This window comes from Apostichopus japonicus, chromosome 10 (assembly GCF_037975245.1).
Source record: "Apostichopus japonicus isolate 1M-3 chromosome 10, ASM3797524v1, whole genome shotgun sequence".
NCBI lineage: Eukaryota > Metazoa > Echinodermata > Holothuroidea > Aspidochirotida > Stichopodidae > Apostichopus > Apostichopus japonicus.
Window position 1 is genome coordinate 1,838,906 of NC_092570.1, and position 20,134 is coordinate 1,859,039.

The window sequence follows — 20,134 nt, forward strand, 5'->3', positions numbered from 1 at the left end:
GATATGATATCTTGGTTACCTCCAATACATTGTTACTCAATGCATAAGATACCTAAGCCATTCATTGTGTCAAGTAATATCTTGGTTGTTAAATAAACTGTTTCAATGCAATCAAGTTATCTGATAATCTTTGAATCCCATCAACCTACAAATTGTGATCTAAGCCATGTAATTGGCTAAATTATCATTTAATATAATTATCGTCATTTTACTTTTGTCCACACTTCAACAGCCTTATATTGCCAAAGAACACAAAACCTTAATACACAACAACGAATTGGAATTGGCCATTTGAAATATATAATAATTGCAGTTTGTAATGTGTTATCTGATACTCTTTGAAACCCATCAACCTACAAATTGTGATCTAAGCCATGTAATATACCCCAACTTGAAGATGTGAATAAATTAAAAATGCTCAGTTCATTATCAAAATTGCTTCAATTTCCTAATTAAAAACAAATAAGTGAAACTTTAACTGTTATGAATATTTCCAACACATAGTTTAGAAGATGCAAAGTTTTATGTTGGTCATGTAATATTGTTAACGAATGTTTCAACCTTGAAGTATAATAAAATATGTCATGATCGTACAACAAGAAAACATTTCAGTTTCCTCTTTCACTTTCTATAAAGTTTTTGAATGAAAGAGCTTTAGAGTTCATATACATACCACAACATGCTCGAAACCAAGAACTTCCTGGCATAGAAAAACCCTCTCAGCAAAGCGATTTCTGAATTCCAGAGCTACTTGGACATTTCTTCGATACTGGTGAGTCACAAATTGTGTCCTTTGGTGGATCTGACTTGGAAGGTTAACAGGATGACAATTAGTAGTTGGCAGTTTGACTGGAATCACCACATTTGCTCCACAGGGTGACATTTTTACACAAGTACCATTCTTAAAGACAGCTTCCACTTCATCATTATTATACAAAACCATAGAATGCGGTAGAGAAGACTGCTCACTGTCGTAATCCATCGTTGTTAGATTCTCCAATCTTTACCATTAGGTCTGTAGTGAATAGAAATATCAACAAGGAATTTATATAGTTGACAATTGAGGAACCATAGGATGTGGAAGAGGAGACTGATCGCTGTCGTAATACATCATTGTTAGTTTCTATCATCTTTACCATGAGGTCTGTAGTGCATGTGGCATGATAAACAGCTGGTAGTTGGTCTAATTCCACATAATCATCATGCTTTTCAGTATAGTTTCTATCTGAGGATTATAAAAGAATTGAATACGCAATCCTTGACCGTTAAAGAGAGCCCTATAGTCTTGAGGTGTTTAAGACAAGATTGCCCACGCATTGTTACTAACACTAGCTACGTACCAACATCCTCATTGTGTTACCTGAGAGGGGTTTTTAATGAGTACCTAACAGAAACAGAAACTTCTGTACTGGAATTCTGCAACTAGTTGATAGGTTATGGGCCTTAAATTAGGTTAGGACTCCTACTAGGTTACTGATATTCTGAATACATTGCTGAATGTGGCTTGGAGGAATCACTTTTGACAATATCTGTAGACTTCATCTAATATTAATATACAAAATATGAATCTGCAGGTCTTAAAATAAAACTCTTGCCGCCTACTTTCTGAGATTCCGTTATGCCCAGTCTAGCAAGTGGCAAGCTTGCTGTTCAATCCACTATGTAGCAGAACTAGACCATGCATTGCTATGCACAGATGACAGGGACTCGAGCCTAGGCCTAACGTTACAGAACAATGATAAAGAAGAACCTACATATTTAAACACATATAGGGCATTCCATTACTTTCGTTCTTTCCCCGAACAGACAGTGATACGAAGACCGAGAAATGTTATCGTCCTTGAGACCGTTGGGTGGGGAAACTGTTCATTACCATTTTGTTTAAGCGACTTCTGTTTAATTTCCGCGCACTTCGATGAAGAGGGTGAATGGCATTTATAGAACAGTTGCTACCATCAACTATCGCAATGCCAGAGAATATATCCCCTCACCCCCCCCCTCCCACCCCGGCCTTATACTTTCCGGAGATTCTCTTAACCTGTACTGGACCAAAACTACTGCATAAACGATACTTACCAATACTAATGAGTCTATGTGGAACTATGGTGATAGTAATGTGGTCGACCTAGGTTGTTCCTCGTATGAAAATGCCATGGGGCAGGGTAGTGGTGTTATTCACAATTAAAGTTTTCTGGAACTTCTTGATGTGTGCATATATCAACTGCATCAACTTATTTTTGCAATGATGAAAATAATAATGGGCAGGGAGTGAAGTAACATACTGTACGTTTACAGTTATGATTATTTTTCTTAAGATTTTGATGTTGAAGAGCATGACCGATTTTTTAAAGTCGTACGGATTGAGGGTGATTTAAGGCGTTTTAGAAGTTCTTTGATGACATAAGAATCAGTTTTGCAATGAGAGCTGACACATGGGTTGGGAAATACGATGTTAAACGAGGGGGCAAACAAAACATTACCTCAAAACGTTGTCACAAACATGTATCTTCTTTGCATTCCATACTCCAAATTAAATTGCGATTAAGAAAAGGGCACTTGATTTGCTTTAAAGTAACTCATATCTAGAACATAGTAGGCATACAATTCTTAATGTGGAAGCCAAAATTGTGAAAAATCATGATCAGTTTATCTGTCAATTTGGTATACTAGCCCAGTTCTCCAATGTTTTGCTTAAGAAACATTCGTAGTAAGCATACAGTGGTATGAGCCAATCATTTTGGAGGTATTTGTCAGTGAATGTCCATTTACCTATGGAGGAGAGGGAGAGGGATCAAAGATATACCAACAGAAGTACCAGAAAAAAATTTCCTGCATGATTCAATATCACTTTATATTTAAAACCATTCATTTGGCCAGTGACATTACCATATCATGACAGATGGGTGGGAGCAGGGAAAATCTTTTATTTTCCTCATTCATACTCCCTGCCCCTCCCCCTCAGTTAAATTTGAAACACACTGTTCTCCTTACCAATTTTATTTCTGAGAAATTAAAAAAAAAAAAATTATCAGAGGCTATTTAATGAAAGTGGCTGGACCACTCAGTCTAACATACAATTCTGTAGTTCACCTTAATAAACGCAATGCAAAATTCAATGAAGAAAACCTTTATGGAGTCAAATTACATGTTCATTATCCATTACACATATTAATAAGTCATATGGTGTTGCATATAATCCAAAGATGCTTTTTGTTACTATAAAATGAAAACATTCCTTGGTTGACCAATTAGATAAACAACAGAAAAACCTAAAGAATGAGACTACCACCTCGACTCAATTAAGCTCTACGGCAACATACCACACATTGTATATCTTGAACACCAGAATATCTATAGAAGCTTTAACCAGGGCCAGACTAAGCGTGTGGGGGTCCCGGGGCACGCAATTGTGTGGGGGGCTCTATAGTCTGCATTTTTTCTGCACTTTCATGCTTGCAAATTCAGAGAATATTTCATCGTGTTTCAATGAATTTAAAATGTCACTTTCGATAGCGAGAATACTGAGGTTTACCAGTATCTGTTGGCTCATTTTGGTTCTCATGTGATTTTTAATCAACTTAAGTTTTGAAAATGACCTTTCACCGCTACAATTCGAGACCATCAATGAAAGATAGATTCTCAGAGCAATTTCGGTATTAGGAAAATTGTCCTTCAAACCATTTTCGATGATCGCTCTATCATTGTCGGCTTCAGTGAAGTTCTCGCTGTTGATGGCCTTCATGAATTCAACGAATTGAATCAATTAGTCACATAATTCAGTAGTTTACCTAAAGGAGTAGCCTAGTATGTTTAAGCTAATAATAAAATGTGTGTATGTACACCTGTACCCCAAAATGATATTAAAAACAAAATGGCTAAGATAGACCTAAATGTTAAATTGACCTGACCGTTAATAGGTATCCAAGTGTTAGTATGAGTCCTTGCGGCACCCTTTGAAGCTAGCATACCATAACCCCTAGGCTATGGACGTTGATTGTATGTCCAGAGTTTTGAAACCGGTAACGAAGGTCGTAATTCCACTGTAGGCGTTTGTCACCTGTATCGAAAAATACTAGTTCTGTTTTTGGTGACATATTTGCCTTACTCTAGAGATCAAAACATGATGCTAACGAACTCGAAATCATTTATGATTTACCAGATCTCGAAAGAGAAAGTACACATGTAAAAACTCACACATGTCAGCTGTGCATCTGGATTATAATTTGCACACAATGTCTACCTTCATACTTGTCTCACAGAAAATTGGAGGGTCCAAATTTTATTTCTGGTCCAAGGCCACTCGGAAAAGGTAAATCAAGCCCTGACAGTAAGGTAGCCCAGACTGCAACAGTATCATAAATGCAAAGACATAGTATGGCTGCATTATGAGGTCTTTACAAGACAGTATTCTTATTTAACGTTTGACTGTTAGGTCTCAAGTACCAATGCTATTATACTTCCCAGGTTGTGTTTTTTTTTCATTTTCCTTTTATAAACTTTGCATTCAAAACTTGGGGTTCTTCTTTCAATACAGTAACACTAGTACACTACTCTTGTGATAATTTAGTTGGCATAAGACAAGGATAATAGTTCACATTTTGATCGATCATATTGAAAGGAGAGCTGCATTGATGGTGCTGTTCATCTCTAGGCTCAATCTATATGACGGAGTCACCTCAAAGATTCTTCTACCTTTGGGAAGACGATTCCTTCAGCTTCACCAAGATGGCCGCCTTGCCAACTAAATGGTCGAAGGTCATTGAAGCTTCTCTGTGTTGCTGGAATACCTAGTCTATTTAAAAGTCTTTCTGCTAAATTTGGAGTCACAGGCTGCAGCAGAATCCCTGATAATCTTAACGTTTCCATGACAACATGTAAAACTGTCTCCAAGCGGTCTTTCTCTCTCTCGTCTTTCGCCAGTTTCCAAGGTTCGTGTCTTTGTGTGAAGCTATTGGCCTGTCTTAAACATGACATGATTTCATCCAAACCTTTGTAAACATGAAACGAGCTGAAGTGATCGTCTACTACTTCTGTGAATGGGAAAGAAGACAGGATATTAAATGACAGATTAAAAGTTGTTAGGAATTAGGAATTTTTTCAGCTGCATTTCGGCAACATTGCAATACAAACCTTAATAGTTGATCTCTTTCAGTCTGAACAGGTTCTCCAAAATCAAATTATTAGAACTTCTTTCCAGAGAATTTACAAAATTATCAACTTTGTTAACCCTTTCTTTTCATGATTAAAAAGCTCTAAATGACAAAATTGAACTTGTCCACATGAAATATTCTATATGTAAAAATGAGTCAAAATAATCCTCTTCATTTTCTTGTATAAATGTCATCTTTCCATTCCAAAATTTGTAATACTGAGTTGCAAAAGCCATTGATACTACTTTTATGGTTGTAAACTTTCCCGCACAAAAGCTTCATCGACCTTGTATCAACCCTCCATCGATCTCTGGAATTTCTCAATCACTTGGATTATTTTAGCAATCCAAGGGGGTCTACATCACCATTTAGTGACCCCTGGCATTGACCGACCATTGACCACACTTCCTTTGGAGATGTACCTAACCAAGCCTCACCTAATTTGCATGTAAGAGCCAGGACTGAAGCTGTTATTATCATTAACTGTGAAAGAAAATCACAGTCAAGTGTGGTCACCTTTACTTTCTTGGAGTAAGAGGCAAGTCTTTGGAGACTGCATACAGATAAACTGCACTAGAAATGTTGAGTGACTATCTGAAAGGTAGAGTGAGGTCATGACATGCGACCTGCTGCTTCAAATGTCACAGGTGGCAAACATGTCCACTATTAATATATCCAGAACCACACACCATGACATTTGGGGGTCACGACAAGCTTTCATCAATCTATCAATCATTTCAGCTGAAATGTTGCATAATTTTGCCAAAAACAGCAACAGGGTAGCCAGGATTTTCTATGAAGTGGTGCATTAACTGAAATTGTGTAACTGTTCATGACATACTGTGCTGGAGGACGAGTTGTCGTTTGTTTTTTTGGTAGAATTATTGAAGGGTGCTTTGATGCATATACTTGTTTTTGTGACATTTGATGGAGTTAGTGTCAACTTCCTCACAGCTCAGAAGAACATTCTCTCTACCAAGGAAATGTAAAACAATTTAAAAAGGGGCAGGGGGTGTGGGGGTGTGGTAGGGTGTGTATGTAACAATACACAATATCAATACAATATTGTTCTCACCTGGTAACTTTTGCAAGGCATCTAGTAAGTTGTAATCCTCTTTGGATACTCCAGACATTGCACCTCGAGGACCATTCCGAGGAAAATACTCTTGGTGAAATGGCGGGAACTGTTGATGAGGGTTGAGGGCAGCGCCAGTCACTCTGGAGAGGAGGTTACCTAAAGTGTCTGCTAATTCAACATTTAAAACCTTGGCCACTTTCCTTTCGGAATAATCTGAAACAGAAGAGTGATGCAATATTGCAAAAATTAAAGTTGGTGAGTTATAAAAAAATGTATCGATAGAGTCAAACCTTTGTTGCAATTATACCTTTTAAAAAATATTAAAATTCTCCACTGAAGCACAGCTAAAATATGTCAAAATAATGAAATTCTCAAAGGTTGGGGAATTTTATGTGAAAAGTTCAAGAGAAGACTATGATGTAATTCCGTGTTCATTCAGTGGGTTATTAGTTGATTCAGGAGGGGTGGGTGTCTGACTGGGGTGAGGGGGTATTAGCTGATCCAGGGGTGGGTGTGTAACTGGGGGGAGGATATCTATACTCCCATTTCTATACTCCCATATCTATACTCCCACCATGCACATCAAATTAAAAGCAGGTATTAGCACAACCATGTGTGTAGAGTTAATTTTGGCCTAGAAAGCAACATTCCACAGAAAGTGTTCTCTTGGGGAGCGACCCCAGGCTCCTTAAATGGGAGTATGTTTCAACAATCCCACAGATACTGACCAAGGATCCAAGAGCTCCATCCCAGTTAAGCCACCTCGCACAACCTAGAGATCACTATCTAGCTAATTTCCTCGACCTTTCTAAACTTTTTAACAATCTCTTTTTCCCAAAACATAGGTATCAGGTCTCATGACTAAGAGCTAGGTTTGGGTAAGGTTTGGTTATTACAGTTGCAAGAGGAGGTAGTTGGCTGGTTTTTTATAGCTTTTTTCTTTTGTCTGTGGACTCACAGGAATGTTCAAAATTTACATATTGTACTAGGAGTGTTCACACTTTATGTGTTTTACTAGGAGTGTTCACACTTTCCATTGTACTAGGAGTGTTAATATTTTATGTTTGTACTAGGAGTGTTTACATTTCATGTTTTGTACTAGGAGGGTTCACACTTTCCATTGTACTAGGAGTGTTCACATTTTGTTTGTACTAGGAGTGTTCACACTTTATGTGTTTTACTAGGAGTGTTCACACTTTGTTTTGTACTAGGAGTGTTCACACTTTGTTTTGTACTAGGAGTGTTCACACTTTATGTGTTTTACTAGGAGTGTTCACACTTTGTTTTGTACTAGGAGTGTTCACACTTTGTTTTGTACTAGGAGTGTTCACACTTTATGTGTTTTACTAGGAGTGTTCACACTCTATGTTTTGTACTAGGAGTGTTCACACTTTACATATTGTACTAGGAGTGTTCACACTCTATGTTTTGTACTAGGAGTGTTCACATTTTGTTTTTACTAGGAGTGTTCACACTTTATATTTTGTACTAGGAGTGTTCACTGTTCACATTTTGTACTAGGAGTGTTCACATTTTATGTTTTGTACTAGGGTGTGTTCATAAACAGGAATATTATTAAGAGCACCCTGTGTCAACCACAATTCTTCATTTTCAGAAATGAATTTGTACATTTAATTTAAAGAGCAGCATGAAAACTGAAAGAATGTAAACAATATCATATTTAAAAAACTCGATACAGAGTAGCTGTATGCTATTAAAGAATATACTTTGATGAAATGTATGCTCCCTAAAAAATTAAAAACACTAAATGGGCCTATCCAAAGAATTACAGATATGTGTATTTGATTGGGGAAGACTTTGTCGTGTGTACAGTTTTGTAAGATCACGACAAGCACTGAGAAGGACTAACTTTACCTCCATCAGAATGAAGGACACCCTCTCTCAAGAGAAAATAGCGCAGACCGTCCGAAGAGAATTTTTTGAGTTGGTTGAATGGGTCCACCACATTACCTCTACTTTTGGACATCTAAACAATCAAAGATAAAACACAGTGAATATTACAACAACAGCAAAAAACAATTAAACTGCTTAATAAATGTTACACCCAGAATATGATATATTCCAAAAACTAGAAGAAAAAAATTAATTCTTTTATAAATATTCTTCAAGTTCAAAGTTAGGTTGCTTCAACTATTTGCAGTATTTGACTAACAGCATTGGCCCATTGTTAGTGTGTTTTCACTAAAATCCAGCAATTTTTGCCATTCCTTAGATTTTAACACCTTCTACAGTGCAGCCTTAATCTGAGTCAAATCAAGCAGTATTGTTCCATTCATATGACAGAGGACTCATATCTACCTCAAAACTATTTACTCAGTACAAACAGCTTGTAACACCTAATAACTGCTCTGTGGGCAATACAGACTAACACAGCTGATTCAAGATTTGTGTCCAAACTGCTAGCTGTGTAAGTAAACACTTTCATCTGCTGGGAGTCACAAGCAGGGACAAGTAACCAAACCATTCTAGTCATCCTGGTTTGACTGGTATTTCTTTCAGTTTTTACAGCCAGTGAGTATTAGGAGCAAACAGTACAGCACAAATACATGGAGCAAATAGGACACTTAGAGAGCTGTTCCTAACCCTGGCCCGTCACAGTTAGTAGGCACACCAGGGTAAGGTACTATGCAAAGGTCCCAGTCAATCTTTAAGATTGTTGAGAGTTTGACAAGGTTAGTAACAACACAATGAAGCACTCAGAAGAGAGTGTGATTTTCATCGTTGTGTTTCTCGGAAACAAACTCAATAATCTTATTTTACGTTCCATTCTCTAATAAAATAGGTATTCCTTGCGAGATGAAAGAAATATTGTGTCGATTTCTTGATAATTTCACTTCGGACAAAATTTTCAGAAGCAAACCTATCTTACAGACTGGAAATTAACTGGTGGGTTCTATTCTGTGACCACAAAATATGATGACATTTTTCATCCAGTCTGAAAGCAGTTGCAAGTCTAAACAGAAATCATTAGCTTGAAATTAAAAGCCACAGATGTTTACTTTTCATTTTATGTCTGCCACTGCTGTGAGAGGATATTACAATATTTACATTCTACATATGAATTTTTTATTTATTATTTACACAACAAAATACAATAGTTACCTTGAAACTGTCCATGGTCCAATGTGAATGGCAGACTATAGACTGGGGAGGGTCTAAGCCAGCAGCCATTAGAAATGCTGGCCAGTAGATGGCATGAAACCTGTCCGTGGGGAACAAATTGATCAAGAGAAGTGAGACCCTTTATTTTGCAAGTAAATCATATGTTAAAAGATGGACTGCTCAATGCTAAGACCCATTTATCAAAGGGGAGCTACCACTGGAGGGGTGGGGGAGAGCAAGGGGTCAAAGGGTGGACTTCATGAACAAAGTAACATGTACAAACCGCAAAATTTCCAACAGGTAGGAAGTCAAGATTCCCTAAGGATTCCCAGAAACTATTTGACATAGATGTAACAATAAGCCTCATCATTAAAGGAAAATTTTTTTTATAAACTTACTTCAAAATATCTTTGCCAACAATATTGATCCCGGGCCAACCACTGATGTTATCAGGATAGCCACAGACTGTGATGTAATTTATTAAAGCATCCAACCAAACATAAATCTGGTGAAAAAAACAGAAGAAGAAATAATTCTTCAAAAATGTTGATATTGAAGTTAAAAGTGGTTGATGCCTAACATGATTTGGCCATTACTTTGCTGGAAGGACGGGAGGGATTCCCAAGGAAAAGCCACATCATCTTGCACACTGTGTAACCATGGAAACCCACCTGTTTCCATCTTCAATAAGACTCAAAAAGTGGCAGAGAAGGGATTTGTAGAAACCCAATTGGCTGTCTACATAAATATGTCTATGCAAATCACAACAGACTCGGGGGGGGGGGCAGGGAAAACCTTGAAAAGGTAAAGAATTCATATTAAAACAGTCAAATGCCATTGTGGCTTGCATAGCATGTAACCAGGGGATCACACCCCTAGTTTCATTTGATGAGACCCAAATCACAACAGGGAAGGGCGTGTTAAGAGAAATTCATTAAAAAGGTGAACTTCTGTCAAGATCCTGTGTTCATCGGTAACTTTCTCGTCCAAAACCAAACCTTCCTGGAGTGGTTGAAGGTACAACCACATATTTTTAAATCAGATTGGACAATTATCCAATACCAATTTCTTCTTCAAAAATGTTCTTCAACATCAGGGCTCTGTCATTTTAATAGTCATCTTGTGACTAGTGAAAAAATTAAATTCCATACTTGTAAATCTACTTGATGTCTAGCTAAATGCCAGAGAAGAATTAAGATGAATCACATGTTCATGAGAAACTCAGATTATTAATAAAATGCCTTAATAAACTGACTCACCGTTTGGCTATCATCTCCTGGCACTGGGATACCCCACTCCAGACGACTCCTCTGACGAGAAACAGATAGATCCTTGAGACCTCCCTGAATCCACCCCTGCACCATGGAGTAAAACTTTGATGGCTGAATGGCTGAGAGAACATTAAGTTGATGAAACATTACTATTCAGAATCGGCATCTATTTTAACCTTTAGGGGCTCTTCAAATTTATGAGTACAAGTGTTGTTAGTTTGGTTGTTTTTTTCTCTATTATTATTTTTCTTATAGAGGGTTAAGTGATACTTAACTCAACTGAGTCTACCTGTCATCCTCGGTCCAAATCAATCTCTATTCAGCATTGATTGATGCAGCAACAAAATAATGGAAGATGGGGTTGGGGGGGGAGGGGAGGATGTCAGAGAGAGAATGAGGAGTGGTCATACCTTTTCACAAACATTGTAGGATAGCAGTTTGAAGAAGAAAGAAAACACTCACATTTGGGATTACTTTCCAACCAATGACTTAGACTGTCTTGAAACTCGCTTAATTTGAATAAGTAGTTGGTTTCTGTGGTCCATTCCACTAGATTGCCACTATCAATGGAAACCTGCAGCGAGTAATAACATTGATTATTTGTAAGCTATCAATATTAACGTTTTGATATGAACTTCATTTCAACACCGAGAAATAAATATCCCGTTTATCTGCCTTTATCATCCCTTCTTGTCCTGATAGGTAGTTTGGTTTCCTCCAGTTATCTCATGAAGCAAAGCATAATTTTCTAAAATAATGGAAGCATTGGCTTCAATCATTCACAACTAGAAGAATTTTGCCCACGAAACATTTACCAACTGAACCAAGGAACAGCATTTTAACAAGAGAGTATTTGTCCCCACCACCGACCCTCCAACCCCTGGTATTATAATTGGTCCCATATCCCTTTAGACAACCCTCAAAGATCTAAATAAGATTTCTACATAGGAAGTAAAAGTAAGGGGTGTTACTTTAAAATATGGAATTATGATGTCACATTCTAATCCAATCCATTTTGAACCTTGAAGTGAATAAGTTTCCTTGCCCTTCCCAAATTTGTGGAGAATTTTTCCTGGCAATTTTTCCCTTTATGATTTGCTTAGATAAAGATAAAACATGACCTGAATTTCCTTTCCTTGCTTATCAACAGCCTTTGTGACCTGGCTCTCGGGTAGAAACGTCTCGTCTGAAGTAGAGTACCATCCCTCGTAGTGACCTTTGTATATGAATCCAGACTTGAACAGCTTCTCCTGTAAATGACAAACTTTTAGCCTTAAGCATTTTAACAACCTATGAACTGTCTTAAATATTAGTTTTGTGTGTAAAGGAATTTATCCTCTCAATATTGTGGGTTTTTATGCAAGTTCATTAGTAGGTGAGCAAAGTCAAATTGCCACATAATACTTCTATCATGTTGTTATAGTTAGCAGAGGAAAAGAAGAAGGCTTATCTTCTTTTATTATAAGACTATCAGTAGAACGGTAGTACAAGTACAACAGAATGAGTACAAGTACACTTATGCCTACAGCGAGATACAAGACTCTTAGCAAGAGTACAGGGTTCTAAGCGAGAGTACAGGGTTCTAAGCAAGATTACAAGGCTCTAAGCTAGAGTACTGTACAAGGCTCTAAGCGAAAGTACAAGGTTCTAAACGAGAGTACATGGCTCTAAGCAAGAGTACAGGGTTCTAAGCGTGAGTAAAAGGCTCAAAGAGAGATTACAAGGTTCTAAGCTAGAGTACAAGGCTCTAAGCAAAAGTACAAGGTTCTAAACGAGAGTACAAGGCTCTAAGCGAGAGTACAGGGTTCTAAGCAAGAGTACTAGCCTCTAAGCGAGAGTACACGACTCTAAGTGAGAGTACAAGGCTCTAAGCAAAATAACAAGGCTCTAAGCGAGATTACAGGGCTCAAAGCGAGAGTACAAGGCCCTAAGCGAGAGTACAAGTAATTGATCTTGCACAAGTACCTACAGTATACTAGATTTCCAAACGCCCTGCTCCCTCCCCCCCCCCCCCCCAAGTATGAGTACGAGTTCATATCCTTGAAGCTGAATACCAGATGGGACTCTTCTACTCGGAAACAAGTATATACTATATATATTAGTACTTAAACTAAATAGATCTCCAAACTTGCCCCTAGTACCGTATGAATACAAGATGAGTACAAATCTATTTTCAGAAGAGTAATTATTACAGAGCCAGAGTACACACATATGCCAGTGAATCTCAAGTATCAAAAAAAAAGAGCCTGACATCATTCACATTTCATTCTAGTTCTAAGGTTTCAACATTACTCACCCAAAAACATTTCACAGCTTTCTTGTGCCTTGCTTCCGTTGTTCTGATGAAGTCTGTGTAGACCACATCACTTCTATCAAACAAACGCTGAAAAGGAAACAACAAATTAGTAACCAAATAACCAAAAATATAACCAAAAGAGAATTTATGGAATCTGTGTGGAGTGTGGAGCCAAAAAATGAATGAGTTGCTACAAAAGTGAAAAGACATATAGCCAGTAGTGGGCAGTAGAGTACAATGTACCTTAAAATTTGCTGTATATTTGCTGTATAAATACAAGATTCCTAAAACCTAAAATATGCTATACATACAATATGTCAACACTAAATTATTAGTGATCAGTTTATGGTGAAAGCAAGAAACGAAATGTCATCAACTTTAACACCAATCCAACAAACAGGTCAAATTTTAATGGTCATCCCGTCGTCATCTAAGATGACCAAATTTCTCTTTGGAAAACCAAAAAGCAGCTTGGGACGACAAGACATTTTTTGACTGCGCTTCAAAGTCAGATGGCATTGTAACTAAATACCAGGTCAAATGATACATTGGTATCACCCCCAAAGTTGATGTTATATTCACCACACCTACACATCTATATGTGTATATGTGCATTAGTGTTGATATCTAAATCAATATAAATTTAAGTTTGTCAAGGAAATCAGAATTGGCACGTATTTAGGTCTAAATTGTTCTTCAAACATGATTTTTGTCCCTCCCTCTATTTTCTGTTCTTTCTCTGTTGTAGTCATTTGCTGATCCTTCTTCTTCCCTTTTTATTGGGGGTGCGGGTGAGGGTGGAGTGGGGTGTGAGTGGGGGGAAGGGACCAGACTAGAAAAGCTTATGCTTTATATTCTGGTTCCTCTACCATCACATTATCTGGTTTGTTAATCCTACATTAGCGTCAGTCTGAGCAAATGATCCAATCATGTCTTATCTATGCACGCACAGTATATAAAATAGTTATGAAACTTCAATTTTGTTGTTGTATGTTGTGAAATGGTAGAAATAACTCAACTCAGCTACTACAGTGTACATGTACATATTGCTCTGTTATTTTGCTACAATTTTACGGACAACCAAAACCAATTCTTCCAAATTTGAACGAATTGTTACTTTTAAAGAACATGTCTTTGGCTTCTTGTTTACACATGTAAGATACAAATCAACACATTTTGAAAGGAAAGCATTAGAGCTGTGCGGTACTCAAATAACCGATTTTTTTTCTTCCTGTCCAGTGTTACCTTAATATCAATAATAACCAGGGCAGGATTAGTGTGCGGACAACTTTGAACGATTCCCACCTTGAATTCTTTGGAAACTTCATCGCAGAAGATTTGAGGATCTTTCCCAGCTGCAACAGCAGCCTGTTGAATTTTCAATCCATGCTCATCTGTGCCAGTTGAAAAAATCGTACCAGATGCCCCTTTCAATTTGTGGTATCTATGAGCAAAGTCTGCCAAAACTGCAGAATACAGGTGACCAATGTGTGGAACTATAAATGGAGAAAATGGTAATTATGATAAATGAAGCTGGGATGTCATGCAGTACTATGCTGTGGAGGACATTTTGTAAGTCCCAGTACTCATTTATTTATATTTTTTGGGCGAACAATATCAAGATGTAAATTTGTTAGGCTACTTCCACAATATCATCCAAAATATCATCCAAACTATCCAGGAACATTTTGTACTTGATAACTTTATACAGCTCAATTGTAATTTATGTGTCCAGTGTAAAAGAATGGCTATATATCACCTTGTTATTCTTCTGGACATTTCTGTAAATTTCTGTAAAAATGTGGACTGCGATGATGCATCATTATACAGTACTGAAGGTATACTGGAAGGGTGCTATTATCAGCAAAGATACTTGAACCGTATTTACACAGAGTTTTACCATTTCGTTGTCACAGAATTAGATGGAATTTATTAGACCATGAATAGAGGTTGCCAGTTCTACAATCTTAGGTCTGCCATGTGCCAGTAATAGCCTACCACATATATATGCTGTTAATTCAGACTTTACCTAATTATATGAGGTGTCATAGAATACTGCACTTGTGCACCATTTCTTTCAACTGATAGAATGCACACTGATCATTCAACTTCGAGATCTCTTTATTAAGTGACAACTTATCTCACCTGCATTGACATAAAAGATTGGTGTAGAAATACAGAAACCATTCAAGTTCTGCAACTTTGCAGTCGAAGACAAATGTCTGCAAAATCCAACGTGCTTGAGGGGATGGACATGTTTTCCCAATGGGGTAAAAAGAGAGAGTAATAGCCTCATTTTCACTCTGCAAGTTCCACAACCAATTGAAGCTTGTCGGACATGTTATAGATTTATCTTTGAAAAGACTTCGAAACTGTAAAAGGAAGCAAAAGACAAAACTATTAGGCCTAGATAATGTAGAGTTTGGATAGTGTTGTGTAATGAGTTGTGGGTTCATTTAGCCAAGAATGGAATGATCACATTGGGAGGAATAGATTCTTTGACTACTATAATTAGGGCTGAAATAACATTGCCATGATGACACTCAAGTAATGGACTTCACCTTTCCATATTTATGATATAGTCACCTCGATACGGATTAGGCCATATAGCTGGTATGTAAACACAGTCCTTTAGTTCTGTTCTACTAAAGTTCATCATGGTTTAACTCCATGCAACACTTAAGTATTGCTTCTTGCACATTCTGCACAACAGGCAAAGGCATACATGTCCTCAAGTACTTGCCGAAGTACAAGTGAAAGCAAAAGACAAAACTATTAGGCCCTAGATAATGTAGAGTTTAGTTTAGTTTAGTAGAAAAAAGGATCAGGAGGGACACTTAGGTTCCCATCAAGGACCCTATAGAGAGAGAAAAAAACTGAAGACACAAACACTCAGACCCAATTACAATGCTTAAAGTGCTTGTCCAAAGCATTCTTAAACCCATTGACACTACTTGCAAGTACAACTTTCTCAGGCAAACCATTCCACTCATTCACAACCGTATTAGAAAAAAAAATTATGCCGTATATTAATCCTACTATGTGACTTTTGGAGTTTAAGACAATGACCTCTGGTACAACTACTGTTAGCAAACATGACAAAGTCGGTAAAGGATAAATTGTCGAAACCATATACAATCTTGAAAACCTGGATCAAGTCCCCAAGTAACCTCCTAAGCTCCAGTGTGGTGAGATTCAACAGTTGTAACCGCCTATTATAAGGAACACTCTTTAAGGAACTAAATCATCCTAGTAGCCCTCCTCTGGACTTTTTCAAGTACTTCCTTATCCTTAGCAAAATATGGGTTCCAGGCCTGCACAGCATACTCCAGATGAGGCCTAACCAACTGCTTATGAAGCCTAACTACGATATCTTCTTTCAGAAAACTGAAGTTCCTCTTGATCATACCTAAAACCCTATTATCTATTTTAGCAGATTCAAGACAATGTTTAGAAGGTTGCAGAGATGAGTCAATGTAGATACCTAGGTCTCTTTTTAACTCCACACCATTAAGATTGTATGTACACTTTTGGTTACTAGGCTACTATCAATGTGCATTACCTTGCATTTACCAAAATCAAAAAACATTTGCATAGTGTTGTTTAATGAGTTGTGGGTTCATTTAACCAAGAACGATCACATTGGGAGGAATAAATTCTTTGACTACTATAATTAGGGCTGAAATTATATTGCCATGATGACACTCAAGTAACGGACTTCACCTTTCCTTATTTATGATATAGTCACCTAGGCCTAGATACGGATTAGGCCTAACCTAGTATGTAAAACACAGTCCTTTAGTTCTGCTCTACTAAAGTTAATCATGGTATAACTCCATGCAACACGTAAGTATTGCTTCGTGCATATTCTGCATAACAGGCACAAGGCATGCGTGTGCTCAAGTACTTGCCGAAGTACAAGTGAAGGCCTAACCTAGTCTAGCCTAACCCTAGTGACACTATAAGTAACAGAAGGCACAATTAATCGCACAACTGGTACTGATTGATATAATACAAAGTCAGAGGTTGAATAACAACTATGTAAAGCATGCATATCATAAGAAATAGCAGGATAATTATCAATTATTGTTTTAATTTATCACAGGTGTATTGATAAGTATCTTTTATCTCACATTTGTTAAATAATGGTTAACTGGATGATAAATCTCTCACAACATGTCGTTGAACTGTTCCTGTCAGACACTTGTGTTGAGGTAGTATCTATCTGATAGAATCATCAACACACTCGAGATCCAACATGCTATGGCACAAGTTTTCCTCCACCCATTTCATAGCAAACGTTGAGCTAAAGGTATTAAAGGGAACTGGGAAATATAGGTTACATATAATCAATCACAACTCGAGTTTTGAAAAAGATATTGAGATTGGATTTTCAACTAAAATAGGTGAAATATTTCTCTTCAAGAATAGTGTGATATTGTCTGCCAAATGGGCATATATCCCATAAAAGGTCAACAGGATTGCCTCAACACTCTACTAAAAAAAGGAGCTGAACATAAGCTATTAATAGTGGGCGTACCTTAGACTTCCAAATTATTTCAAACAGTGATCACTGTTCATTCTATCAATGAACTCCTGTGGATGATTTGGATGGGGAAAAAAACATATGCTGAAGGTAAAATATCACCTACAATCTGTGGGTTTTTAGAAAAAAAGTGGCAAATGTCATGTAAGCTCATTTAGTTATGTTATCTGTTTGCTCGTCGGATAAATCTTTACCATTCGCATTATTGATTGTCCGTAAGTTCGTGGTCTTCCCGTTATCAGCAAGTCCTGATGACATTCATGGAATCTGAACTTTTCAGTCCATTGTCATAATGTTGTCAATTGCTTGCAAACTTGATGTCACGTGGTCGGGGATATATATATATATATATATATATATATATATATATATATATATATATATATATATATATATATATATATATATATATAAAATCGTGTCTAATATGTAATATTATTTGAATATTATATGAATAAATTAAACTTCTCAGTTTAAGGAACGAGTAGATTGAAGATTGCATAAAACGTTAAAGACAGCCCAAAAAAATGGAAACACGATATGAACTTCTATATAAACGATATAAACTTCAGAAGCTTGCGACTGAAACACAATTCATCACGTTAATATAGCGGAACAACAACGTTCTTATTGTTTCGTGTTCGATTTTTTATATTGATGAGATCTTTACGAAAATAAGATATTCCATTTTTTTATTTTTTTTGTCTTTTTTATTTTTATTCATAGCTCATTCAGACAACTTACTTTATACAGGAGCGATTTAGACGCTATATAACACAATATGAAAATGCGATCTATACGAAAACAAGAAATTGCATTTTTTAAATGCATTATATAAAGTAGTATAGGAATTGGGTGAATGAAAATAAGGCTTATGTAAATATTCTTCTAGTTGAAGCATACATTTAAGTCTAAATAAAAGTTCGTTTAAATTAGGAATTTCTTCTTGAACTATCTTTTCCAGTTCAAATCCATCGCAATCGTTTTTTTGATATTTATCCATAGCTCATGCGGACAACTTAAAGGACCAATTTAGACGCTATATAACATAATATGAAAATAATATATACATTTGATGCGATCTTTACGAAAACAAGAAATTGCATTTTTTAAATGCATTATGTAAAGTAGTATAGGAAATGGGTGCATGAAATTTATACTTTTCTAAATATTCTTCTAGTTGAAGCATACATCGAAATAAAAATTCGTTTCAATTAGGAATTTCTACTTCAACTTTCTTCTCCGGATCGAACCCATCACAATTTTTTTTTTTTGTCTTCTTCTTCTTTTTCATTCATAGCTCATACAGACAACTTACTTTACCTTACTTTACACAGGACCGATTTAGACGCTATATAACATAATATGAAAATAATGTATACATTTGATGCGATCTTTACGAAAACAAGAAATTGCATTTTTTAAATGCATTATATAAAGTAGAATAGGAATTGGGTGCATGAAAATAAGACTTTTGTAAATATTCTTCTAGTTGAAGCATACATTTAAATCTAAATAAAAGTTCGTTTAAATTAGGAATTTCTTCTTGAACTATCTTTTCCAGTTCAAATCCATCGCAATTTTTTTTCATTTTTTATAATTTTGATATTTATCCATAGATCATGCGGACAACTTACTTCACACAGGATCGATTTAGAAGCTGAACAACATATTCTGAAAATAGTATATACAATTGATGAGATCTTTACGAAAATAAGAAAGTGCATTTTTTAATGCATTATGTAAAGTAGTATAGGAAATGGGTGCATGAAATTTATACTTTTCTAAATATTCTTCTAGTTGAAGCATACATCGAAATAAAAATTCGTTTAAATTAGGAATTTCTACTTCAACTTTCTTCTTTAGTTCGAACCCATCACAATTTTTTATGTCTCCTTTTTTTTAATTCATAGCTCATGCGGACAAATTACTTTACACAGGACCGATTTAGACGCTATATAACATAATATGAAAATAATATATACATTTGATGCGATCTATACAAAAATAAGAAATTGCATTTTTTAAATGCATTATGTAAAATAGTATAGGAATTGGGTGCATGAAAATAAGACTTTTGTAAATATTCTTCTAGTTGAAGCACATATTGAAATCTAAATTAAAGTTCGTTTAAATTAGGAATTTCTTCTTGAACTATCTTTTCCAGTTCAAATCCATCGCAATTTTTTTCATTTTTTTTTTAATTTTTGATGTTTATTCATAGCTCATGCGGACAACTTATTTTACACAGGATCGATTTAGACGCTGAATAACATAATACAAAATAATATAAATATTTGATGAGATCTTTTACGAAAATAAGATATGGCATTTTTTAAATGCATTATGTAAAGTAGTAAAGGGAATGGGTGCATGTAATTTAAACTTTTGTAAATATTCTTCTAGTTGAAGCATACATCGAAATAAACTTTCATTTAAATTAGGAATTTCTACTTCAACTTTCTTCTTCAGTTCGAACCCATCACAATTTTTTATGTCTCCTTTTTTTTCATAGCTCATACGAACAATTTACTTTACACAGGACCGATTTAGACGCTATATAACATAATATGAAAATAATATATACATTTGATGCGATCTTTACGAAAACAAGAAATTGCATTTTTTAAATGCATTATGTAAAGTAGTATAGGAAATGGGTGCATGAAA

The 20,134-nt window shown here is 36.1% G+C and overlaps 2 protein-coding genes across 5 annotated transcripts in view; both read right to left on the reverse strand.

Annotated features, from left to right (window-relative positions):
* LOC139975059 (uncharacterized protein C5orf34 homolog) overlaps window positions 1-1,952 on the reverse strand; it is a 28,934-nt gene extending 26,982 nt beyond the window's left edge. Inside the window, exons 1-2 of one of the 3 annotated variants that reach the window (XM_071982675.1) lie at window positions 1,755-1,952; window positions 674-1,015 (exon numbers count right to left, since the gene is read on the reverse strand). In XM_071982675.1, coding sequence (XP_071838776.1) covers window positions 674-982 — 309 coding nt within the window. In that variant the 5' untranslated portion in view covers window positions 983-1,015; window positions 1,755-1,952. The remainder of the gene's footprint in view (window positions 1-673; window positions 1,016-1,754) is intronic. The other 2 variants (XM_071982674.1, XM_071982673.1) reach the window with 2 other exon arrangements.
* Window positions 1,953-4,428: 2,476 nt separating this feature from the next.
* On the reverse strand, window positions 4,429-17,192 carry LOC139974969 (methionine--tRNA ligase, mitochondrial-like). Of its 2 annotated transcripts, none has more exons than XM_071982537.1 (12): window positions 17,052-17,192; window positions 15,064-15,290; window positions 14,224-14,414; window positions 12,919-13,005; window positions 11,744-11,872; window positions 11,085-11,196; window positions 10,611-10,741; window positions 9,750-9,856; window positions 9,352-9,451; window positions 8,104-8,215; window positions 6,226-6,441; window positions 4,429-5,030 (listed from the first exon to the last, which is right to left on the reverse strand). In XM_071982537.1, exons 2-12 carry the CDS (start codon window positions 15,212-15,214, stop codon window positions 4,672-4,674), a joined length of 1,695 nt encoding a protein of 564 aa, XP_071838638.1. In that variant the 5' UTR covers window positions 15,215-15,290; window positions 17,052-17,192; the 3' UTR covers window positions 4,429-4,671. The 2 variants fall into 2 exon arrangements, with proteins under 2 accessions (XP_071838638.1, XP_071838639.1); XM_071982538.1 differs by having other exon boundaries at window positions 17,092-17,161.
* Window positions 17,193-20,134: the final 2,942 nt, after the last annotated feature.